Below are 23,848 nucleotides of genomic sequence, written 5' to 3' on the forward strand. Positions count from 1 at the left end.
GAAAATAATCAAGTTTCTGACATTTTACATTTTTTTTGGGCCAAACACCAATATTTTCTGCAATATGTTTTATTTGGGTTTCAAATATTTCCATAATAGCTCCATTTCAGAGTCAGTGAATCCACCGGGACTGACGTTACCACCCTCATCGATTTTGATTGGTCCTTCATGGTAGCCCCGCCCCAATGCCAAAAGTTTTAAAACTGAAATTTTCAGATTTGAAAATGAAAAAAAAAAAAAAAAAGAGTTAAAACTAAAAGAAAAAAAAAATGTAGAAATATAAATTTTGAGTTTTGAATCCTAAAAAGTGAAAACATTGGAAACTGAAAATAATTTATTTTTTTTAGAAAAGCAAACAGTTTGGACAACATACTTTTGTTTTTGGCCAAACACGTATATTTTTTTCAATTTGTTTTATCTGGGTTTCAAGTAATATTGGCCCCAATTTAGCTTCATACATAAATATTAAAGCCTAAAGCTCTTCTTTCCTCAATCCAGTCGGTAAATTAGATCAGAATGAGGTTCTTTCGTCTTCAACCACCTCTCCAGCTGCTGCCTGTTGCTTGCAGAACCACGTGGCACCGAAGGAGCTCCACAAGAGCACCAATGGAAACCATACCAGAATATTTAAAAACTGCAGAGAGCAGATTTAAACAAAACTTTTCAAAGTGATAAAACCTGAGAACCAGTAACCCAAAGGATGGCCAAAACTCAAAGATAGAAACTTTCTGTGAGATAAAAATGAGTTATTGAGGCGAGAACTTGAAAAAAGAAAAAAAATTGCACAAAAAGTGGTGGAGGATGGTGATCATAGGCTTCACGAAGTGGCGTGGAAGGGATCAGACTGGCGAACGCCTGGAGAGAACTAATGAGCTGTTATTCAACAGATCCAGCTCCAGATAAAGCTTAGAAATCTGCTCTGCCTTGAAAAATATTCTCACCGTTTCTCTCCACCTTAGACCCCCAGTACAGCTCAAAGTCTTCTGCAGGTTTTATTCAGATGAATCTGCAGTTTTAGGGTTCATCGATGAAAAAACACGAGGTGAGATTAAGAAATAACTTATTTGAAATATAATTTTCACTTTTGGTGATTTCTATAAATCCTATTTCTGTGCAGACCTGAGATCTTAGATGTTTGAAGAAAATGATTCTGTCATTTGCGGTGTTTTTTTCTGCAAACACCTGCTGGGAAAGCAGACGGAGAATCAGCGACTCAAAGGAGGAAAGTTTAGAAGAAGCTTCTGTTGTTGTGGGAAAAGCTTTGAGAGACGATTTTTGAAGAAGCATTTTTATAAGCTATAGTTATTGACTGTATAAGAGAACTGGAGTGAGTGAGTGTGACATCACCCATAGAAAATGGTTTACTCCCAATTCCAACCACATGAAGCCAATAGATTATCACAATTTAGTATATGGTCGGCGCCATATTGGAGCCAGATAACAGTAATTGGTCTGATTTGGTCTGAGTTTCTATGGCAACCACTCTCACCAATTAGGAGTTAGCCCGACCACTTGAAAGTGGGCTACACAAAATCTGTCAAACGTTTCAAACGTTGGGGGTCAGGAGGCTCCACCTACTTTTATGGAAGCACCTGATTGGTCAGTTTATAACTTAAATAACTTGAATTACAGATCAAATATTGTGAAGAAAGCTGTGTCTGCAGCTCGCCACTCCCTCAAGGGGAGGAGTCAATGGCAAAGAAACAGATTTCACCCACTTAGGTGTGTGACAACCATGGAAATTTAACTTTAAAACAAATGTTTTAGATGCATCAAATTACAAATCCAGTTCAATAGAATTCTATTTGTTTTACATCAACTAATTACATTTAATGCAATATTTTGTTTTCATTTTTTGGGGTAAAGAAAGTGTTTTTAAATTAAAAAGTGTGCCAAATACATAAAACTCATAATCTGTTTTAAACCTCCAATGTAACACGTTTAGTTCAGTACTCAACATTGACTTTATGTTTGTTTTAGATCTGAATCCAAGATCTGTTGTTTGCTAAAAAATGTAATTAAATTGACCATAATTCATTTTCACAGATAGCAGCTCCTGTTTACTGCCTGTATTCACCAAAAGCGTTTTTTTATTTTTTTTATTTTTTTATTCAAGTATTTCAAAAACAATCATGGGATATCTGTCAATAACATCAGTACCAATGAGACAAAGGAAGGAGAAGAAAAGCATGAAAAAAAATCTACTATATATATACAAAAACAACAGCAAAGGGGTCTATATTGAGAGTTTAAATAAATCAACTAAATTGGACAGTATCTGGGCATTCTTGTGTTCATGTAATGTAAAGATTTTGGCTTTGAAAACAGCTTTAAATCAAATCAGACGGGAATAAACGGGTCAAACAGGTGGGATGTGAAACATAATTTATTCTATTTAGGCAGAAAAGCTATGAGCCCATGTTTACAAATCCCAGGAATCTGTGCATCAGTGTTTGACAGCCAACAGTGTGCTCATGAGCGACTCCCCACCTCCCGACTTGAAATGAAAGAGCGTCGTCTGAGCCGCTCTCAAAGCGAAGCGCCATGGATACTCAGCCCAATCCGGCCGGGTGAATAGATGAAAAGCCTGACGTGTCTGGAGCTGATGTTGGTGGCAGCTGCTCTGCAGCTTTAACTCTTTCTCTGGAGCGTCCCGCCTTTTGTTTACCTCTCACATGCATTTCGTTTAATGACCCACCTCTCTGTTTTACTTTATGTGCATCAGAAAAAGCTGAAAGTGTTTCCATATTGATTCTGTGTGTGTAAAGTCCTCACACATGGAGGGATGCAGCGCCTGGCTTTAGATGACAGCCACAGCTGTGTGAGCCGCTCTGTAATATATCTTGAGGGCGGTTGTTGATTGAGAGCTCTTAAGCAGCAGCAGAGGCTGTTTTCCTGCAGCAGATTCAATGCCGCTCGCACCTTTGTGTCCATTTTCAGGCTGTGTGCCGTTCTTTGAATAGAAGACATTTTATTCCAGTGAGAGAACAGAGACACAAAGCTTGAAATGTGGGGAGTTTGAAGCCGAAAAGACAAAAAAAGAAACCCTTTCCAACATCTGATGGCCAAACTGACAACTCAAAAGCCATTTCCAAAGACGAATCAACGGGTTGCCGTGTGCTCTTTTTACGGCCTTTTACCCCTCTCCCTCGCTACAAGGTAAATATGCAAACAGGCGGGTCCCCGGAGAGCTGCCGGCACACAAAGCCTCGATAAGCGTCGGCACTAATTTCAGAAAGGCTTGTGTTCACATCCCACCCCTCCCTGCAAATCCCCAGGAGTGCCTTTGAGCGGTGCCGCTCGGCGCCACACGCTGTTACGCTCACCTGAAGGCGAGCAGAAGATAAAAATACTGAGCGACGGTTTACATGTTTCAGAACATCGCCAACACACTCCGTAAAAGTGATAAAACTTTAAATCACACAAGAAAACAAAATGTTTTTGAAATAGATTCAATTTGGTCAGGATTCTGAGTTTAAAACCAAACTGGATGTTACTTTATTGAACCGAAATTTTGGGTAGAGGGAATGATGAATCTCTACGCAGGGGTGTTAAACTTAATCACACAAGGGACCGAAATCCAAAACACACCTTAGGTCGCCGGCCGAACAGGATAAACATTTATAAACACTGTAAAACGACATTTTTAAAACTGTAACTGTTTAACATTATGAACTAGATATATAGCATTACCTGTGTGTGATAATGCTAGTGTGAATGCTGTAAGCTGAATTTGGGCACTGAAGATGCTAAAATGCTGAAAACCCTGAAGTAGATAGCGAACTAAAATACAAGCTAAATGTCAAATTAGCCTTAAACAAAAAACAAAACAAAAAAAACTTAGGTTAGCCAAAACATGTAGCTGAAATATTCTCTAAACTCCAAAATAGCCTTAAAATAGATGCCTCAATTAGCTAAAACAGCTAGCGTGTAGCTGTCATTTTAGCTAAACTCCAAAATAGCCTAAAAAGAAGCCTAAATTAGTCAAAACAGCTAGCATGTAGCTGTAATATTAGCTAAACTCAAAAATAGCCTAAAAAAGAAATCTCCATTAGCCAAAATCGCTAACATGTAGCTGTAATATTATCTAAACTCCAAATTATCCTAATAAAGAGGCTTAAATCAACCAAAACAGCTAGCATGTAGCTGTAATATTATCTAGACTCCAAAATAGCCTGAAAAGAAGACTAAATTAGCCAAAACAGCTAGCATGTAGCTGTAATATTAGCTAAACTCCAAAATAGCCTAAAAAAGAACCCTAAATTAGCAAAAACAGCCAACATGTAGCTGTAATATTAGCTAAAGTCCAGAATAGCCAAACAATCTTAGGAAATGCCAAAATAATCCAAAAAGCTAGCAGAATGCTAATTTTTAAAACTTTAAAACTGTAACTCTTTAACATAAATATGAGTAATAAAAAGGCAAGAATATTATTCCAGAACAAATCAACTTAAACCTTAAATAACTTTCAATATTTTACTCTCCATAAAAATATGTTTTGTCAAAACAATACAAGTTAGAAATAAGCACAAGTTAACATCAGGTCATTAATAACAATAAAATAAAATGATCTTTAGGGCCGGATAGAATTACCCGGAGGGCCGGATCCGGCCCCCGGGCCTTGACTTTGACGCATGCCCTACTGCATACCAGCACATTTACTTTAAAACACATTAAAGACTTGTTATATTGAAGAATCTATCCCACTAATCAGTACATGTTAAGAAATAATAAAAAAAATTGATCCCACTCTGTAAAGAACACCCAGAAATAATTTGTCACCAATTTTGGAATTGTAATCTCACCAACAGATTTTGAAAAGACTGTACACAATTTTTTTATATTTCAGATTAAATTTGAACATATTTTATTTGGCTTGCACGTAAAGATCACTCCATTCAATGTAAAATTAATAATTGATTAATCTTATTAACAATGTTTGGTAAGTTTAGTATTCATAAATCAATTTTTTTTTTCAATCACAACTTCTTTTTCCCTAATAAAAGAATTATAATCTTGTTTATATCTAAAAGTGTAAACAGAAAAGCCATATGTATTTATGAAAGTTGTGTCTTTAAATATATTTAACTTTCTTAAATGATTGTTCTTCAATGTAAATCTAAAGTAAGCTGTTTTCTACTGATGACATCACACTCACTTGCTCCAGTTCCCATATACAGTCACTGCTGTGACTGACTGCAAATAATTCCGAGCATCTTTCAAGACGAAAGTTGGAAAAGTCAAGTAGGGTCTTTTAAGAGCACATGGTGTGCTTGACCCCTGACCCGCCTGGCACGCTCTGCGGTCCGCCGCCTTTGTCTCCTGCTGGCTGCATTCACTGGAAACAAACCGCCACGGATGGCTTCCTTGAGATTCCGTGTTGGAGACTGACAGTTTGCTCCTGACAGTGTGAGATGGTGAATGAGCACGGCGAGGTCTGCGGGAGAGGCCACATGTGCTTTGGCTTAAGGACACGGGCGATGCAATCATCGCGCCCCCCAGAGCGGCGTCCATCAACCCGCTGATGGATTCCATTAATAAAAAGACCTTTGGTGTTGTATCGTCAGCCCAGCCAAAATAATATTGACCTAATCATTCCCCAAACCTGAAATAGCGCCGTAACTTATCCCATAATGAGATATTGACATTTACAGATAAAATGAAAGTAGAGCTCCAACAATAATCTTGTACGAGTGTGCTGTAATATAAATAAAATGGTGTTCCATATAGGCTTTTGTCATTGCTTGACACAATAAACAGGAGGAGAGGGCGGCGTTTCATTGAAAAGTGCAGCACAAAGCGAGCCCGTGCTATAATACCAACAATGAAAACTCATTTCATTGTTCCAGCAGGATCCTCTCTGTAAAAGGGGCTGGTATAAATTAAAACACAAGCTATACATTTATGATCCTGAGTGCAGAGTTTGGAGGGAATTAAAGCGAAAAATCCTGCATTCTAACGTCTTAGTCAAAGTTTGCAAAGTTTACCGACACGTATAACTTTGCCTTAGTTGAAAATTGCTAAAAAAATGGAGATATCCCAATGTGGATTTTGTTACCCTAATCTGATTAAAAGATCTAAAATCACATTAAAAAACTTTAAAAAAAAAGATCAACAATTCCAAGTTGTCCCCCAAATTTTGATTTTATTCACCTGATTTTATCATTCAACACTTAAGCGATTCACTTCAACGGTCAAGTAAAAATGGTGCGACTATCAACTAGATGAGTTGCATTGACTTCCATTAAAAGTCCAGAAATGAGCAGAAACTTTCATAAAACTTAGAATGTATAAAAACTATAAGATGTTTTCAAGTATTTCTTTACAATGGAATGCTCTTTATAGCTGGACGTTTTCTTGAAATTTTACATTTTGTGGAGCTCACTGCCTAAGTTTATAGTTGAAATACGAGGATTTGATGATGTCTTAAGGCACATGTGTCAAAGTCAAGGTCCGGGGGCCGGATCCGGCCCTCTGGGTAAATATATTCGGCCCTCCAGATCATTTCATGTTATTGTTATTAAAGGCTCGACGTTATCTTGCGTTTATTTCTAACTTGTATAATTTTGACAAAATATATTTTTATGGAGAGTAATTATAGTAATAGTAATACAGTAATATTCATGACTATGTTAAAAAGTTAATTTAGAAGCTTTAAAATTTGCAATTCTGATAACTTTTTGGATTATTTGGATATTTTCCAAGATTTCTTATAGAATTCTTTGGAGTTTAGCTAATATTTCAGCTACATGCTAGCTGTTTTGACTAACCTAGTTTTAAAAAAAACATTTTTTAGTCTAATTTGGCATTTAGCTAATGTTTTAGCTTGCTATCAGCTTCAGCATTTTTAGCTGTTAGCTTTAGCATCTTCAGCGGCCAAATTCAGCTCACAGCATTCACACTAATATTATCGCAGGTAATACTATATATCTAGTTCATAATTATGTTAAAGAGTGTATATATATATATTTATATATTTATTTTAATACCTTATATTGCCATTGTTTGCATTAAGACAAACCTACAGAGAGACTTGCTGTCAGTTTTAAATGTTTATTAAGAGTTATTGATACTGGAATTCCAAATATGTGACATTTCTGCTAACTTCAAACTGTTTTTATGTGCCTCACACAAGTGTAACATTCTGCTGCTCTTTATGACGGTAAAACGTTGTGATCCGGTCAGGATGTGTAGACTGTCAGTATTTATCTGTAATAATAAGCTTGTAACAGATAGTGCTGATCATAATAATGAGAATAAAATAAATATTCAGTCTCTGATTAGGATCCTATTACAGTCGAGTCTGAAACTGCACGATCGGATCCCCAATAAAAATAATAAAAACAGGTCAATTTTCACTATTTTTCACCATTTTGAAACTGACTCCCCTGAACGATTCCTGCATGATGACACACAGGAGGGTGAAGTCAAACCAGGTGTGGTTCTTTGGTCTGGTGTTTGTCAGTTTAACACAAGAGATGTCACTGGAGACAGAAAAACACTGAACTCTCATCACTCTTTGACCATTCACAAATGAATGTAAATCCAACAAAAAATCTGCTTTTCCCTGCATGAGAATCAGAAATGTACACTTCAGTGCAAATATACTGTGGTTGCACTCAAATCACAGAACAGCTGTCTCTGAGTCGTGTCAAACACGGCTGGTCTGTTACGGTGGAAGAATCTTGGCATCTGAGTCATGTAAGCCGTGTTTACTTAGTTGCAGTTTTCAGCAGAAACACGTTTTGCAGAGAAATGGCCAAAGCAAGAGTCTGTTTTGGAAGAAACATGAAACTCTCCAATTAGTGTGTAACCTCTCTTCTTCTTCTTCTTCTTGGAGAGATGTAGGCGTTAGAGCTCTTGGTGCTGAGCTGAAGTGGAACAAAATTGTGTTAAGGATTTAATTTGAGTGTCTATGTAAAAAAACTAAATTAAACCATAAATCTATGGATCATTTAAAATGAAAAACTAAACACAGACAAGGTCAAAAAGTTGAACATTTAAAGGGTATAATAGACAAAAAGTGGATGATAAATAATGTACACAACCTGCAGAAACGACACGTTTATTTTTCCTGGAATGAAGACCAATTATTGACTTTTTGGGGTTTATTTTCAGTAATAATGAGGTTGTAGTTTCTTTGCTTTTTAAAGTTCTACTCTAATCATCTTTTGATCTTCAGTAAAAGTGTTCATAATGGCCTTATATATATATATATATATATATATATATATATATATATATATATATATATAGTTATGATATAGATTCCAGGAAAACAAAGACGTTCATGGATCTATTTGTCTGCAAGTGGATGGATCCGAATGGGGCGGAGCAGGAAGCTTGTGGCACCGCCCACTCTCTTTTTTGTAAATTTGATCTTATTCAAATTATATTTTTTCATCTACTCCGCCTGATTCATGATTTCAAAATGTAGAAATAAACAGAAATGCAATTTTAAGTTTGATTTTCTTACAGAAAAATACCACAAGAACATGTTAGAAACACAAAAAACACAATTTTTGTTCATAGAAGTTCATAGATAGAGTACTTTATTAATCTTAAGGGAATTTAAATGGCCGTCTGTAGCTCCGGGTCACTCACAGATTTAAACAGACATTAGAAAATAAATAAACAAGTAATAAATATGTAAAAAAATGGTTAAAATGAAACAAGTGGCCCAATAAAAACAATAAAAAGACAATAAAAGCAAGCAGATTTTTAACAGTCATGTGGTCAAGTTTAGTTTGTTTAAAATGATAAATAAATGATCAAATAAATAAATCAGTGAATGAATAAATAAATAAAAATGCTTCTATAATTGTTTTGGTTGCTGCATAATACAGCTTTTCTTTTCAGTCTTTTCTGTTGTGTCAAATATTTAAAAAATCAGAGTATTTTGTTGTTTCATGTACATTTGAATGTCGGCATTAATTTTCTGAGCATCTGAACACGAATTCAGGTTATACTCTACTAAAAAGATATTACAAATATTGCAAATATGAAATTTTACAATTATCACAAATTCAAAATATTACCAAAAAAAGTACAAATATTACAAATAACATCGCAGTTGTCCGACCAAGAACCTTCAAACCTTTTTAGAATTATCTTCAAAAGAACATTTTTAACGGCTAAAATGTCTAAAAAAAATCTTGAAATGTTTGTGAAATAGTTTCCAAATTGCTAAACACACAAACAGAGCAGCAGTTTGTGTGTTTGATCAGCTCGAGGTGGTTAATAGAGGATAAACTGACCTTGTTGTCAATGAAACTGTAAACGTTAGTCTATTGCAAAGCAAACGGGAGCGTTTCCCATGAGCCCGCTGGGCAGTTCTCACATTGGCAGATGCATAAATTCTGTCCCATCCTCCCTGGTGTTATGGATCTGCCGGCGATAAGATTTAAAACGTGCCGCTAAAGTGCAGATGTTACAGCTTGAACTGGAGTTTGGCTCTGGAAACATTAACACGACTAATGTCACGAAGGAGGCGGAGCCCGCCCTAAAACACTCGCCGTGCACGCTCGGCTGCTGTTTCGTCTGGTTTGAGCTGATGAAGACAGAAACACGCTAAGTGCTTACAGCTAAAAATGCTCCGTTTGACAGACCGCTCTTCGCTTCAGATACGCTGTGATCACTAAGACTTTACATCAGACGTTTGAAGGTTGAATAATTTCTATGATCATTGGAAATTTTGTAATGTTGCTCTGGGATAATTTTGATCTTTTTGTGCTGTGAGAAAGAGTCATTTTTAAAGTTGAATCTTCTGTCAGTGTTACAACTGTAGCCGCATTAGTTTGTTTTTTCTTTTTGTTCTGTGCTTTAATTTTTGCATCAGAGTGGGACCTCTGTGTGTATTTCTCTCTTCTGCAGGTTCCTGTATCCAGTTAGTTGGGGTTTTATTTGTTATTTTGGGCTTGGTTCGCCCTGAAGCCTTTTGTTTCAGATTTTGGTTGTTTCTTTGTAAATACATTTATCTATTTATGGAGACATTCTTGTTGTTACTTTTATGTTATGCTCCTTGATCTCCTTGAGCAGGGGTCCCCAAACTACGACCTGCAGGCCGGATCGGGCCTGCCTCCATCAGAAAGGCAGATCGAGAACCACATAGATCGAGACTTTTTATTCCACCGTTCTGCAGTTTGAACTATGACGGGAGAGGATACAGTATTTATTGGTTTAATAGTGATTCACTTTTTCTTTATTATTTTTATTTTTCTTCCATAAGATTCTTTGGAGGTTCAGCTCTATTAGCTATTCAGCTTTTTGGCTAACTTTTTCTTTTTCTGTTTTGGCAGTTACTAAAAAATTTTAGGTTATTTTGGGGTTTATCTTATACAGGCTAGCTGTTTTTGCCAATTTAGGCTTTTTTTTTTCTTAGCCATTTAGGCTAATTTGTAGTTTAGCTAATATTTCAGCTACATGCTCACTGTTTTGGCTAATTTTCCTGAGTTTAGGCTATTTTGGCATTTCACAAATATGTTTGCTAGTTATCACTTTCAACCTTTTCAGCTATTAGCTTTAGCATTTTTAGCTATCAACTTGTGTGTTTTTGGCCATTAGCTTCAGTGTTTTTAGTTATCAGTTTCAGCATCTTTGGCTATTAGCACTAGGATCTTCAGTTGCCAAATTCAGCTTACAGAATTCAGACTGTAAGTTTTTAAAATGTTTCAGTATTATTTTTTTTCTATGAAGATTACAGAACTTAATTATTTTAAATTTGGCTATATGCTGCTTTCTGGAAAACTGTAAAAATTTACATTTAGGGTGATTGTTTCACTTTCCTGTTACAAACCGACCCCGACCCCACATCAAAGAAGAAAACAGTTACATGTCCCTCACAAGAAAAAGTTTGGGGACCCTGCCCTAGACCAGAGTGGGGAAACTATGGCCCGGGGGACATATCCATCTCATTAAACTATTTAATCTGGCCCGGCAAACTGGAATAGACATCAAGCCATTGGTGAAAATGGCACTAAAATAAGAGCAAAAACCACAATTTTGACATAAATCTCCAAAATGTTCTGTTTCAAAGTAACTTTCAATTAAGATTAAGGCATGTTTTAGCTTTGACACATCCAGATCCTGTATTATTTCTTTCTTTTACGAAATGAATCATCTAAACACACCACAAATCTGCTCCTTCACAACAAATTTAATAAAAAAAAAACTTTATTTTCTTGATATATGCCCTTCATGATCAGAACAAGTTAAAAACTCTCTATGAACAAGTCTTTTTTTCCCAGCAGAAGCAAAATGTCTGCCTTTAGTTGGAGTTTGAGTTATTTAAATTTTTGTTTCTGCTTTCCTCACTTTTTTTGATAATTCATTTTCTTTTTAAGAAGTTTTTTTACATAATCAAATACAAATATCCTCTTTGCATGTCTTCCCTAGGAAAAAAAAAAATTAAGCAAGTAGGAACTCAGCGATTCAGAATAAACGTTTACTTAATGCTTTGACTGCTCAATGTCTCGTGTTGGTTTGTTTTCTTTTCACAAGATGCTGTTAACAAAAAGCACAATTCCAAAAAAGCTGCTAACAGCTCCTGCAAAAAAGTTATTCTTCAGAAGTTTCAAAGCCGCAAAACCAGGAGGAGATTTCCACGACAGAGGAAGTCAATAAAAGAAATCTGTCAAGGTTGGTGTGTTTGTGGAGGAAAAAAATAAAAACTTCAAGACATGTTCAGAGCTCGGGGCTGATCTGAAGCAATCTGACGGTTTAAAGCTCGTATCGCTCCCTGAGTTTGGCTGCTCTCCACAGACGAAGACCTGGGAGGGAAACGAGATGAAGAAAAATGAAATAGGACAGGATTAACGTGGAGCTTTTATGAATAGTAAAGGAACGACTTACAAGATTATTTTTTTTATTATTATTTCTTTTTATTTGTCATGAAATAAACTGAAGGAGAAAAAAGGAAATCTCGGGTCACAGTCAAGCACGGTGGGGGTTCTATCATGCTGTGGGGTTCCTTTGCTAAAACATTTCCCGTTGATAATTCCCTAAATAGCAGCAGTGTGTTCTGTCAGTGTGTGAGTTGGAAAAGAAGCCTTTTTATAAAAAAAAAAATCCTTCTGAATATTAAATCTCACTAAAAATGATCTATTTGTTACTAGTAACTAGTCTAAGAGCTGCAAAAAAAAAAAAAAATACTTTAATTGTTCTAGTTAAAAAAAGGCTTTGATACAATTAAACCTAATCAGATTTATTTTTAATTAAGAAAAACTTATAATCTGAGAGGGAGGGCTGTAATGATATATAACATTTGTTTCAATTAATAAATCTCTATTTACATGGAGATTTTGAAGGTAGAGCAGCAGTAAAATTATTCACCGGTGCATAAGACACATACAGTAAAGGAAGGATAATGCCCGACGAAGTGTTCATCCAGTTCTCGAAGGGCATTATCCCACTTATGCTGCGGTCACTTAGTAAATAAATACATATTCAACAAAATATTGGTATTTTAGGTTGTTATTTTCATGTTTCAATTGTAAGAAGTGGACTTTTTGATAGAAGGTGTGATGTGTTGTCATGGTAACGGCTACAGAACACAGGCAGGTTGCTTTGCTGCAGCTGGTGTATGAGGATTAACCCGCGGAGGAAATGTCATGAATGTCATGTTAAGAGACATAAAGCATCATTTCAGAGTTTACTTCTCACCAGATGATGAAGAAAAAGTTTGTTTCCAAGAAACAAAGTTCATTAGTAGTTTCCTGAAGAAATGTCCACCATTAACTCTGATCATTCCATGTCAATCAACAAAAACAAACTTTTCTTTAGAGTAATTAATAGTAAAAATATAAATAAAAAAATATTCACTATGTACCAGGCAAAAACTGGAGTTCAGACCAATAATATATACGGCTGAGTTGAAAGAAATTGATCCATAAAAGTAAAGATCAATCTAGCGCATAATGCAAAAGTCTGCTAGCTTGATGCTAACGTATAATAGGATTTCCCATAGGACCGCTAATGCTAATGTTCGGTCGACGTCAACATACATGTCTGACTATAAACTCACAGTCATAAATTTTCGAAACTCTTTTATTTTATAAAGTAACCGTTTGTGGTCTAAAACACAGTTTTTTGCTCATTATTTCCTCTTCTTCGGGAATAAGGTGTAATGCTATTGCGTGGTCGCCACCTAGTGGCCAAACTGAAACACCCTCCAGGAGAGGCAGAACAATCGAGAATCCATGTAGTGGACCACTATATGATATTAACGACCTCATTATTATTTTTTAAAGTATGTGAACTGTATCAGATTAATATGAATGTCACCAAAGATTATTAATGTATTTCTAAAAAAATGTTTTTAAATGTGTAAACTCAAAATTGAATTGATTGTGTGGATCGAAAGAAAATCGTAATCAAACCGATTCTTTAAAGTACCGGCGATTCTTAGCCCTAATATTATAGAACATTCAGGCCTTGTGACCAGAACTTCTTTTTTAGGCTTTATCGCTTTTAAATGGACACCTTGCAGCCAATCAGAATCAAGTGTTCACCCCAGATCGTGGCATAAAGTTGGGTTAATGTCCTAAATATCCTGCTAGGTTGGAATTTGTTTAATGTAGACAAATATGCAAATGTTTGGTTCAAATTAGCAAAATAATTATTTAAAAAAAGTTTACATTTTGTTTAAAAGTTTAATGATGTTTTTCATCACTGCTCCCCATTGATTTTTCTGTTGTTATTTATAGAAAGCCAGAAAAAAATCCAGTTTACACTTTGATTTTTAATGCAGCCTGTGGAGTATTTTCTAAATACACCTAATGAATTCTGATTGATTCACTACATTTTATTTTAACATATATTTTTGAATAATGTAGTAACAATTAATTAAAAAAGCACCTTGCATGTAATAAAAACTCTGATTTTAGAGCTTCTATTTGAGGCCAAATGTCTCCCCTCAGGGGGAATATCTTAAATCCACATTTTCCATGCTCTTTAAAGGACATTTACTCGTTTAATTTGAGTTGTTTGCACGAGAAATCCTTTTTACCTGCAGCTTTTCTGTCTTTAGATGGTCTGAAAGCATCTTTTGGTGCCCAATTCCAACCAGCATGTGCTTCAGGAAAGGAGTCTTAAAAGGAGAATGTGCTTAATAATTTTAACCATTTGTTTTACTCGCCGACTGGATTTACAGACAGAAAGAAAATGACTTTTTAACTTTGCTTTTAGTGTCAGATAAACCTGTTTGTCTAAATAGTTTAATGGAAAATGAATAGTTTGGTTTTTGTCATCCATTATGTTTGCTGGCCTGCCATTATAGTAAGTGGCAGCATTTAATTCATTTCATTATTTGTGGCAAAATGCAAATTTTTTTTCCACAGTAATTGACGCTTAAGTGGTACCTGTTTTGATCTTTTTAATGGGATTTGAATGTTTTCTCAATAAACATCCCATTTGTTGCTCATCTTGATTCCAGTGACGAGAGGGAGCCATTGTACATAATTCATATACGAGATAAATCCTTTAGATTTAAGAATTGATAGCTATAAAACCTCGTCAACAATCAAATGATGTGAAGTTTTCTAAAACTCAGTTTGAATTCTAATGGAGTTCGGTCAATAAGCTTAGCTTGTTATCTCTGAATTGTTAATGTGCAATATCAGCCCGGTTGTTGCAATCCTAATTTAATCACTGATGCTGTAACAATCCTGCGAGACAGAAACCCTTAAGTCGTTCTTTATTAAGCACCAGCTCTTCAAAATTAAAGATCTTTCACTCCGGCAGATAACCAGGCGTCTCTTGTGTTTTCTCTTCCACCAGCTGCACTCCGATGTGGATAAAGGCGATGGCAAGGTCAAGTATGTGTTGTCCGGAGAGGGCGCCACCTCCATCTTCACCATTGACGAGAACACGGGAGACATTCACGCCACCAAGCGTCTGGACAGAGAGGCCCAGGCCTACTACACTCTGCAAGCCCAAGCTGTGGACCGGTTCACCAATTTGCCTGTGGAGCCCAAGTCTGAGTTTGTGGTCAAAGTGCAGGACATCAATGATAATGAGCCCAAGTTTGTTGACGGGCCGTACCTGGCGGGGGTGCCAGAGATGTCGCCCTTAGGTAAGCCTCTTGATAATTTCCCTAATTTTTGTTCCTCGGCTGCTTTCTTTGAAATTCTGCTCTCCTTCTTTTTGACTCGCCCTCGTTCCCATGTCTGCGTCTGATAATTTTCCGCCTCGATGAGTTTGTCTTCATCGCTTTCAGTCTGTAGGTCATGGGGGGGAACCGGGACGTGTGCTATGTTAATTTGAGCTCAGTGTCTTCACTTTGTAAAATTGAAAATGTGCTTATTGCCCCGGGCGCCGTGACGTGCGCCGAGGTTCATGGCTGCTGAGGCGCCGTCTCCTCTGGAGTCAGAATTACATTTGTGAGAAGTAAAGAGCGTCTTTGGCTCTTTTCAATTGACAGCATACGGAGAAACTCTCACGGATTCTTAACTGAGGGGCTCTTCAAACACAGACATTTATACCAACATTTTTTTACATAAAAAACTAGAAAACATGATTTGATGACTCAAGTATTTCACACTCTTTGCAATCGAAATTATGCTGCAATATCTACATTTAAATTTGCAGTGAAGTTTTAGGTTCACGTGTTAAGGCCCAGGGGCCGGATCCGGCCCCCCAGGTAATTCTATCCGGCCCTCCAGATCATTTTATTTTATTGTTATTAAGAGCTTGTGCTTATTTTTGACTTGTATAATTTTGAAAAAAGTCTTTTTATGGAGGGTAAAATATTGAAAGTTATTTAAGGTTTCAGTTGATTTATTCCAGCCTTTTTATTATTCATATTTATGTTAAAAAGTTACAGTTTTAATGTATAACAAATTGGCATTCTGCTAGTTTTTTGGACTATTTTGATAATTACTAAGATTTTTTAGGCTCTTTTGAAGTTTAGCTGTTTTTTTCAGCTATATGCTAGCTGTTTTGGCTAATCTAACTTTTTTTTTTAGGCTAATTTGACTTTTAGCTAATATTTTAGCTGGTTATCAGCTTTAGTGTTTTCAGCAATTAGCTTCAGCATTTTTAGCTAACAATTTCAGCATTTTCAGCAGAAAAATTTAGCTTATACCATTCACACTACCATTACTGCAGGTTATGCTATATATCAAGTTTATAATTATGTATAAATTTTACGTTTTTAAAGTTTTAAAAATGTAGTTTTATGTTTATCCTGTTCGGCCCGTGAACTAAGCTCTTCTGTAGATTTTGGCCCCTTGTGGGATTGAGTTTGACACGACCCATCAATAGAATCTTCCAGATTTTATGCCTACACCTGATTTTTATTTTAAACCGTGGGCGTGGTCATGAATGTAACGGCCGCCGTCAAGTGTGCATAATACCTTCTGGTGGCTGATGGCACTTGATGTGGACGGCCGCCGTCCGGAGATGGTTACAAATCGTCCAGTCAGAGTGTCTGTCAGACGGTGATTCCAGCTGCCACCAACCCGTAGTCGTCCAGCTGTTCCTCGATTTTGTAATGGCGCCATCTCCGCCAGTCACTCGGCTGACCTCGAAATGTGCCTTGGAGTCCACTGACTTTTACAGAAAGATCGTCCGGTTGCTATAAGATTATACATTTTTCTTCAAACCCAGCAGTCACGTGGAATGTAACAATACGACTGGTACCGCCCGATAGCATGTCACCGGGCATCGTCCTTTTGGGATACGTGACCGTAGCATAACAAACAAACAAACAAAAAAACTTTTCAAACCCTTCATCATATTGCTTTTTTCACAATATTTCAAACACAAATGTCTTTATTTTGCTTGTCAATCAAATCTATACACTGGAATTCACCACACATGAATCCATGTTTGACAATTGTTATAGTTTTTTTTTTTAAGTTAAATTTTTATTAAAAAAATGTGTAGCTTGACCTAGTTCTTGAACTTAAACCCCAAATTGGACTTTCTTGTTTCAAATAAAACAGATTGTACAACTAAATCACAGATTTTCATCATAATATCAACTGGTGCTTTAATGTGTTTCTAGTGAAGGAAAATAAGCTTTTATTTTCACATTTTTACAGAAACTGAGTGGCAACGTTTCAATGTTTAGTCAACGTCCAGCCAATCAATCGCAGCGTCTTTTGAGCCATTTTGTGCACCGCGGAGGTGTGGTGTTTCCTCAGATTAAATACCTGAACTTTGGAAAGGAATTTGTTTCACGTCAACCAATCAAACTAAATTTTGGCCTATTATTAATAATTAATAATAAAAATACCATAATAAGATTTACAGTCAGGCTTAGTAAAAACACTCTTCTTTCAAGAAAAAACTGCAAGTTGGTTAAAATAAAACTGCCAACAAATCAATGTTTTCTTTCCAAAGATGACACAAATTGCCTTCTTCTTGAGTCTCAAGAACGTCTCTTGTTGTTTTTATTTTTTTCTTAAATAGAAATATCTTAAATAAAATCATATATATGTTAATAACTACTAAGAAAAATAAAGAAATTGATGAATTAAGGGATTTTATTTTATTAAATAGAAAAAATCTTTAGAATTCCAAAAGTCAAATCATTAACCAGCTGTCACTCCTATACCTCTCCCCCTACATGCATGCAGTTATGACAATTTATGATAACCACGTGGATTATTCAGTTGCTGATGTTGCATTTTAGTAGGCAGAATAAGTTAATTTTTTTGCATTTTTCTTAAGCAGCACCTTACTGCATCACTTTATGAACTACCTGTCCCAAAGTCTGGGAACGTCACCTAATGCTCCCAGCAGCAATGCATTGTGGTCTTCTCTGTGTGTGTGGAAGCTGTCTAGTTTGGCCAAATAAATGCCTCTGTGGCTGTTTTCAGTTCAATAAATTGTAGACTGAACAAGATGCAGCACAGCGGGGGGACACTGATTAAACTGTGTGTGAGTTTATATCACACTCTATCTGAAATATTGGGTTTTTTTTAGAACTTTATTGTGCATCAGAAATGAGTACTTTACCTTCAGAAATCTGAGTGGTCGTAAATTACATTGAAGCACCAAGAAAGCAGCCATAAGATTAACGGAAATGTTGAGGTTTAAGGGATTTTTTAGAGGTCTAATTTTGTATGTCGATGTTCAAAACGATGGGAGGATGCAGCCACCAGACCTAGTCCGCGGTTCTGGTGCCGTGTCTCTGTGAGGTCCAACCAAACCAGACAGAAACCGTGCCAAACGCAGATCAACTGAACGGATTATGTATTTCTGTTGACTGCATTAGCATTTAGCACAGCAGATATAGCATTTATCCATCTGTTTCCAAACACTCCTCGAGGACACCGTCGTATCAAGCTCTGTAAATGGCCGTACGCTACCCCCCATGTTCAAAATGCAAGTCCATGCAAATGAGCGGTAAAACATCCTCGGGCCTTTTGACTTCACAGGTGTATGAGGTAACTGATGAGGCAGGAGGACGGGGGTGGGGGCTAATAAATGATAACCCGTGGTCAACAGATTCTTTTTCTGTCTATTAATCTTACACATGATAGATTTATAGCCTTTCAAAAAGGAAATATTTCCAACAAACTGCACGAATTGGTCTTCCTCACCTAATAACAAACATTAGGTAGTTTTAACGCGTCACCTTAAAGCAGGAGTGTCATCGCACAAGGGGCCAAAAGCAAAAATACACCTTCGGTCATGGGTTGAACTGGATAAACATTTATTAAACACTCTAAAACTACATTTTTAAAACTTTAAAACTGTAACTTTTTAACATAATTATTAACTAGATATATAGCATTACGTGTGATAATTTTAGTGTGAATGCTGTAAGCTGAATTTGGTCGCTGAAGATGATAGTGCTGATAGCTGAAGATGCTGAAATTGATAGCTAAAAATGCTGAAGCTGATAGCTGAAAACATTGAAGTTGATGGCCAGCTAAAGTATTAGCTAAACTCCGAAATAGCAAAAAAAGAAGCCTAAATTAGCCAAAAATAACTAGCATGTAGCTAAACAATTGCAAAATTTTGAAATAGCCTGAAAAACTTAAAAAAGCCTAAATTAGCCAAAACAGCTAGCATGTAGCTAACATATTAGCTAAATTCAAAATAGTCTTAAAAACTGAAAAAAGCCTAAATTAGCCACAACAGCTAGCATGTAGCTAACATATTAGCTAAATTCAAAATAGTCTTACAAACTGAAAAAATCCTAAATTAGCCACAACAGCTAGCATGTAGCTAACATATTAGCTAAATTCAAAATAGTCTTAAAAACTGAAAAAAGCCTAAATTAGCCACAACAGCTAGCATGTAGCTAACAAATTAGCTAAACTCTAAAATAGCCGAAAAAAACTGCGAAAAGCTTAAATTAGCCACAACAGCTACCGTGTAGCTAAACTATTAGCTAAACTCCAAAATAGCCTAAAAACATTTAGTAAATGCCAAAATAGTCCAAAAAGCTGCAGAACACCAATATTTTTTTAAACTTTAAAACCGTTACTTTCTAACGTAATTGTAAATAATAAAAAGGAGGATTATTATTCCAGAATAAATCAATTTAAACCTTAAATAACTTTCAATATTTTACTCTCCATAAAAATATATTTTGTGAAAATTATACAAGTTAGAAATAAGCACAAGATAACATCGGGTCATTAATAACAATAAAATAGAGTGATCTGGAGGGCCGGATAGAATTACCCGTAGGGCCGGATCTGGCCCCCGGGCCTTGACTTTGACACGTGCCTTAAAGCACGAGAATCCAAACATTTCAGCCCATGAGGAATGGTGTCCAACATGAACCAATATTTCATGGTATTTTCAAATGTGCAGACACACTCTTGCTGTGAAGTTTGATGCGCTGTAATTTCCATATTTATCAATTCAAATAAGCCGCACAGACCCCAGAGTTAGAAATGTTGATGAGTGATGCATGCTTATAAAGTAACTCCTGCAAAGTCAAGGTCTGCATCGGGGCTCCAAGCCCACAGGCATTTTTTTGCAAATTGGTGTTTCTAGCAGCCGATGCTTTTGTTGACCTACCTGCTGAAAATATCTGGTCCAGATTAACACATTTCAATACATCCATTTCTCTGCCACTTAACTGCGGTAACACAGCAGGCTGAGCCACACAGATACCTTTAGCTTCATCCATTTCCTCCCAGGGGTTCCTCAGCTGCTTCGAGGCATGCTGGGAGCTGTGTTTGCTAGTGAGCTATGACTGGCAATGCGGAGACAGAAAATTCCCTCAAGTGCCAATAATAATGTCATATAAGCATACCATACTTTATATGACCATCATTATTCAATGATTGAAGTTGTTAAATTGCTTTAGTTGGAAGAACTTCCGTAGACAGATGAAGACATTGCAGTGATAAAACACAATCTTGGCTATCTCAAAAGATTACAGTATTTGGTGGTTATTGTTCAGTTTTGCCAGTAAAAAAAAGTTTCTCAGAAGTAAAAAAAACAGATTTTATTGCATAAATATGTATAATGTATTTATCCAAATGAATGAGTGTTTCTCAGGTGATTCTACTTCCTGTCTATTTAGATAAATGATATGTTACACCTCCAGTTGGTTTATATGGAGCTCACATGAAATAAAATGGATAAATGGTGCATAGTTAGTACTTTTCTACCTTCCTTGAAGACCCATATTTCCTAACAGTCACATTCACACAGTGTTTGGGCCTGTTACTAAACAATGGCGGCAATCTCTAACCACCAGGAGCAATGTCTCTTACCTAAAGACTGTCACACAACCGCTATGTACAATTTGTGCATTGTCCATGTATGTGATTTCAATCTTTAAACAATAAAATACGTATTTCTCCTGTTCGTCAATGTGTGCAGATGTTCATCAAAAGGTTTCGTCCGATGGGTCTTAACGTGAATTCGGTTTTAAGCTGTTCAGAATTTTTGGTCGGTAGAGAACTTCGCAGTTTAGGCATATTTTACGTAGTTTATATGCGATTATTACATAATTCCTACCCAACTGTGTATGGTTTTTGCAAGACACATGCGCAACTTTGTGTCTTACCGTTTATACGGCGCGCATATCACGTTAAATGACATAATTGACGTATGCATCACTAGTAAACTGCATATAAACAGTGCAATAATCATGCATTATGTGTGATGGGAATATAAATCTTTCAACCCCTTCTGGCTCATATGCGAGTTTGGCCACCGGGCCATTCTCACCGATCTTGTTATAACTGGGGTTCCCAGACTGGCGGACTTACCCCGGGCTCCCATAGCAAGCGTTAGGTCTTCGACGCGACCGCCGGAGCTTTACGTAAGATTAGAAGTGTGAGAGTAACCTCCACTGCATACGACCACGTCCGACTTCTGTGATCTGGCCTCTCCGGCGCTCCGAATCCATTTCTTTGGGTTCAAATTTTTGCACACTTTTTGTGAAGTTGGGGTTATCAACGACTTAAATCTTTATAAATCGAGGGTTAGCGCCTGAACCTACGTGAGTTCGGAGTTTCGCTGTCTTGTTTTTGCCAGGGGAGGTGTGAGCACCATGGTTTGGGCTGCTGTTTGCTGCTTGGGACAATAAGAGTGTTTGGAATTTGCAAAAAACCCTTTAAGGATAAAATTGTGGTTTTATATTAATAATTTCTGTTATTTGCTTTATCTTATAGGGATAAATATCATAGTGAGCTTTTACTACAGAATTACTACAGGCTAAAATACTTGTTAGAAAACTGTAATGTTGTTGCTCATTTTCTGTTGTGCATTCTGTGTCCACAATAGAACACTTTTTAATGAGTGTCCAGTTTCTGTTTTTTAGGAAAAACAAAAAAAGCAACCAAACAGCCAAACTGAAAGCTTAGTTTCATACACAAAGATGAAAAACCACATTTTTGACATGTGAGTTGCTTCACTTCTGTGGATTTCTGAGAATCGCAGCAGCTGTTAGAATAAATAAAACCTTACGTAAGTAGGTGTTAAGTTGCCATGGCTGTTGGTCTTCTCCTTATGTTCACATCACAAGAAATTGACAAATCAAGGAAGACAAAAAAAAGCTTCGACTTCCCAGCATCAACACTGACAAACCCCTCCCATCCCCAGTTCATATTTCTACAAATATACACAAAACAGGATCACAGAGACACTGAGGCCTGTACATGGGTAGAACACTCGGATGCCATGTTCTAAAAGTCATTTAAGGTACAACTTTAACAAAGAAGTGGGGGTTGCATGGCCCTTTTCAACTGTTTCTGCAAGCAAATCCCAGCACGACCTCCGGGCTCAAACGTGGGCGGCACCATCCAGGTGGAAATTAGGCAAAGAAAAGGTGTCGTTCCTTTTTTAGAGCATTCAAAATCAGAATGAAAATTTCAGCAGACACCTGGTGACTCCGGGAGGCGTTCCAAGGAAACAACCAGTGCTTTGCTTACAGCGCAGGAACAGAGATCTGGGAAGGATTACACAGCTGGCTGTCGACAGGAGGCACACAGCTTCGCTTGAAGGAACTGGAGGATTACGGCGAAACGGCTGGAAGTGTCGAACCCCAGATAGCACAACAACTCTACATCCAGGAGGACTCCAACCACAAGATGTATTATTTACTCAGTCAACAGGAAAGCGATCCCTCACCTCCTCTCTTTGTAAATATCTGCTCAAAGCAATTATCAAAGCAGTAAAGAAGAGCCAAGGGCCAAGCACCTCTTGTCCTCAATAATTCCTTTATAGATGTCTTTAAATCATTAATGGTCACAGCTTTAGTCCGCTGATGAATGAGTTCAATTTAAAGAAAATCATGAATTTAATTAATTAAAGTAATTAGAGGAAGGGTCCATCCATATACACTTAGACCTTACAGCCCCAGGATCTCCGCAGGCTTTTGTCTTAATCACAGCAAAGATGTCAAATAGAAGGCAGGAGAGCTGGAGGACAGTTGGAGGTGTGACAGTCATCCGACTCCGCTCCGCCGCCGCACGGCGAAGGGCCACAGGAGCCATCCCAGGGCTCATTACAAGCAGAGGCAATGTAATGTCAACCCAAGGCCACGGCTCTTAAATTTACTACTCCCCAGTCCTATATCCAGCTGTCATAGTTCCTGTCTAATTCATGAGGGTGCCGATCACAGACGGGGTGACGCCGTTTAATTTAGGTGATGAGAAAAGCCTTCTGCTTCAGATAAAGCTGAATTTTTTTGACGGAAGTTGAGTCCATTTGTCAGATCTGGTGTCAGCTTTGTAACTTCTACTTGTAAAAATAAGATGATTAATCTAAATTTGATCAAATCAAGCTGCTGTGCTGCTGTTGAAGGGTAACCAAACACTAAATCAGATTTTTTTTGTCTGGTGACGTCCACTTTTTTGATCATTTAGTTAAAAACCGTCTCTGTGCTGCCCCCTACAGGTTGAAACAGAGTATAACAGTTGAATTTTGTGATTGGTCAACTGGTGTCCCTCCCACGTCATTTCATAGGATTCACATCATCATGCTCTGCAGCGCTAGTATAAAAGCCCCGCCCATCTTTAATTCGGTCATTATCGTGTTAGCTTTAGCGTGGCTCGTAGCATTTTCCGTTGTCAAAAATCTACTAGCTTGAACAACTTTCCAGTGGGCTAGGAAGTTAGGCAACAGCAGTTTAGTTCAATTGGCCTTGAATCCAGCAAACTCCGTCGTGGTGATGAGATTTGCAATGAATGTTTCACTCAGAATTGTTTGCTTAATGTGTTAGCCTATATTAGCTTGTGATGCTAGCATCATTTTACCACTCAGACAAAGATCCCCTTCGGTGTGGACCATGAGGAGGAGAAAAAAAGGTGGAGGAGAAAGATCCTTAGATACTGGCATCACTTTGCTTGGTCTCAATATTGAAGACATAGTGTGACTACGGTACGTTACCTAAAACTGACCTCTTCGTCTCTGTCAATCACATATC

At 37.1% G+C, this 23,848-nt stretch overlaps 1 protein-coding gene across 3 annotated transcripts in view; it reads left to right on the plus strand.

Annotated features, from left to right (window-relative positions):
• The window catches only part of cdh7a (cadherin 7a), a 199,427-nt gene that overhangs the window by 66,425 nt on the left and 109,154 nt on the right, over positions 1-23,848 (plus strand). For all 3 annotated transcript variants that reach the window (XM_024280477.2, XM_024280478.1, XM_024280479.2), the window contains exon 3: positions 14,776-15,070. In XM_024280477.2, coding sequence (XP_024136245.1) covers positions 14,776-15,070 — 295 coding nt within the window. The remainder of the gene's footprint in view (positions 1-14,775; positions 15,071-23,848) is intronic.

Source organism: Oryzias melastigma, linkage group LG20, assembly GCF_002922805.2.
Source record: "Oryzias melastigma strain HK-1 linkage group LG20, ASM292280v2, whole genome shotgun sequence".
NCBI lineage: Eukaryota > Metazoa > Chordata > Actinopteri > Beloniformes > Adrianichthyidae > Oryzias > Oryzias melastigma.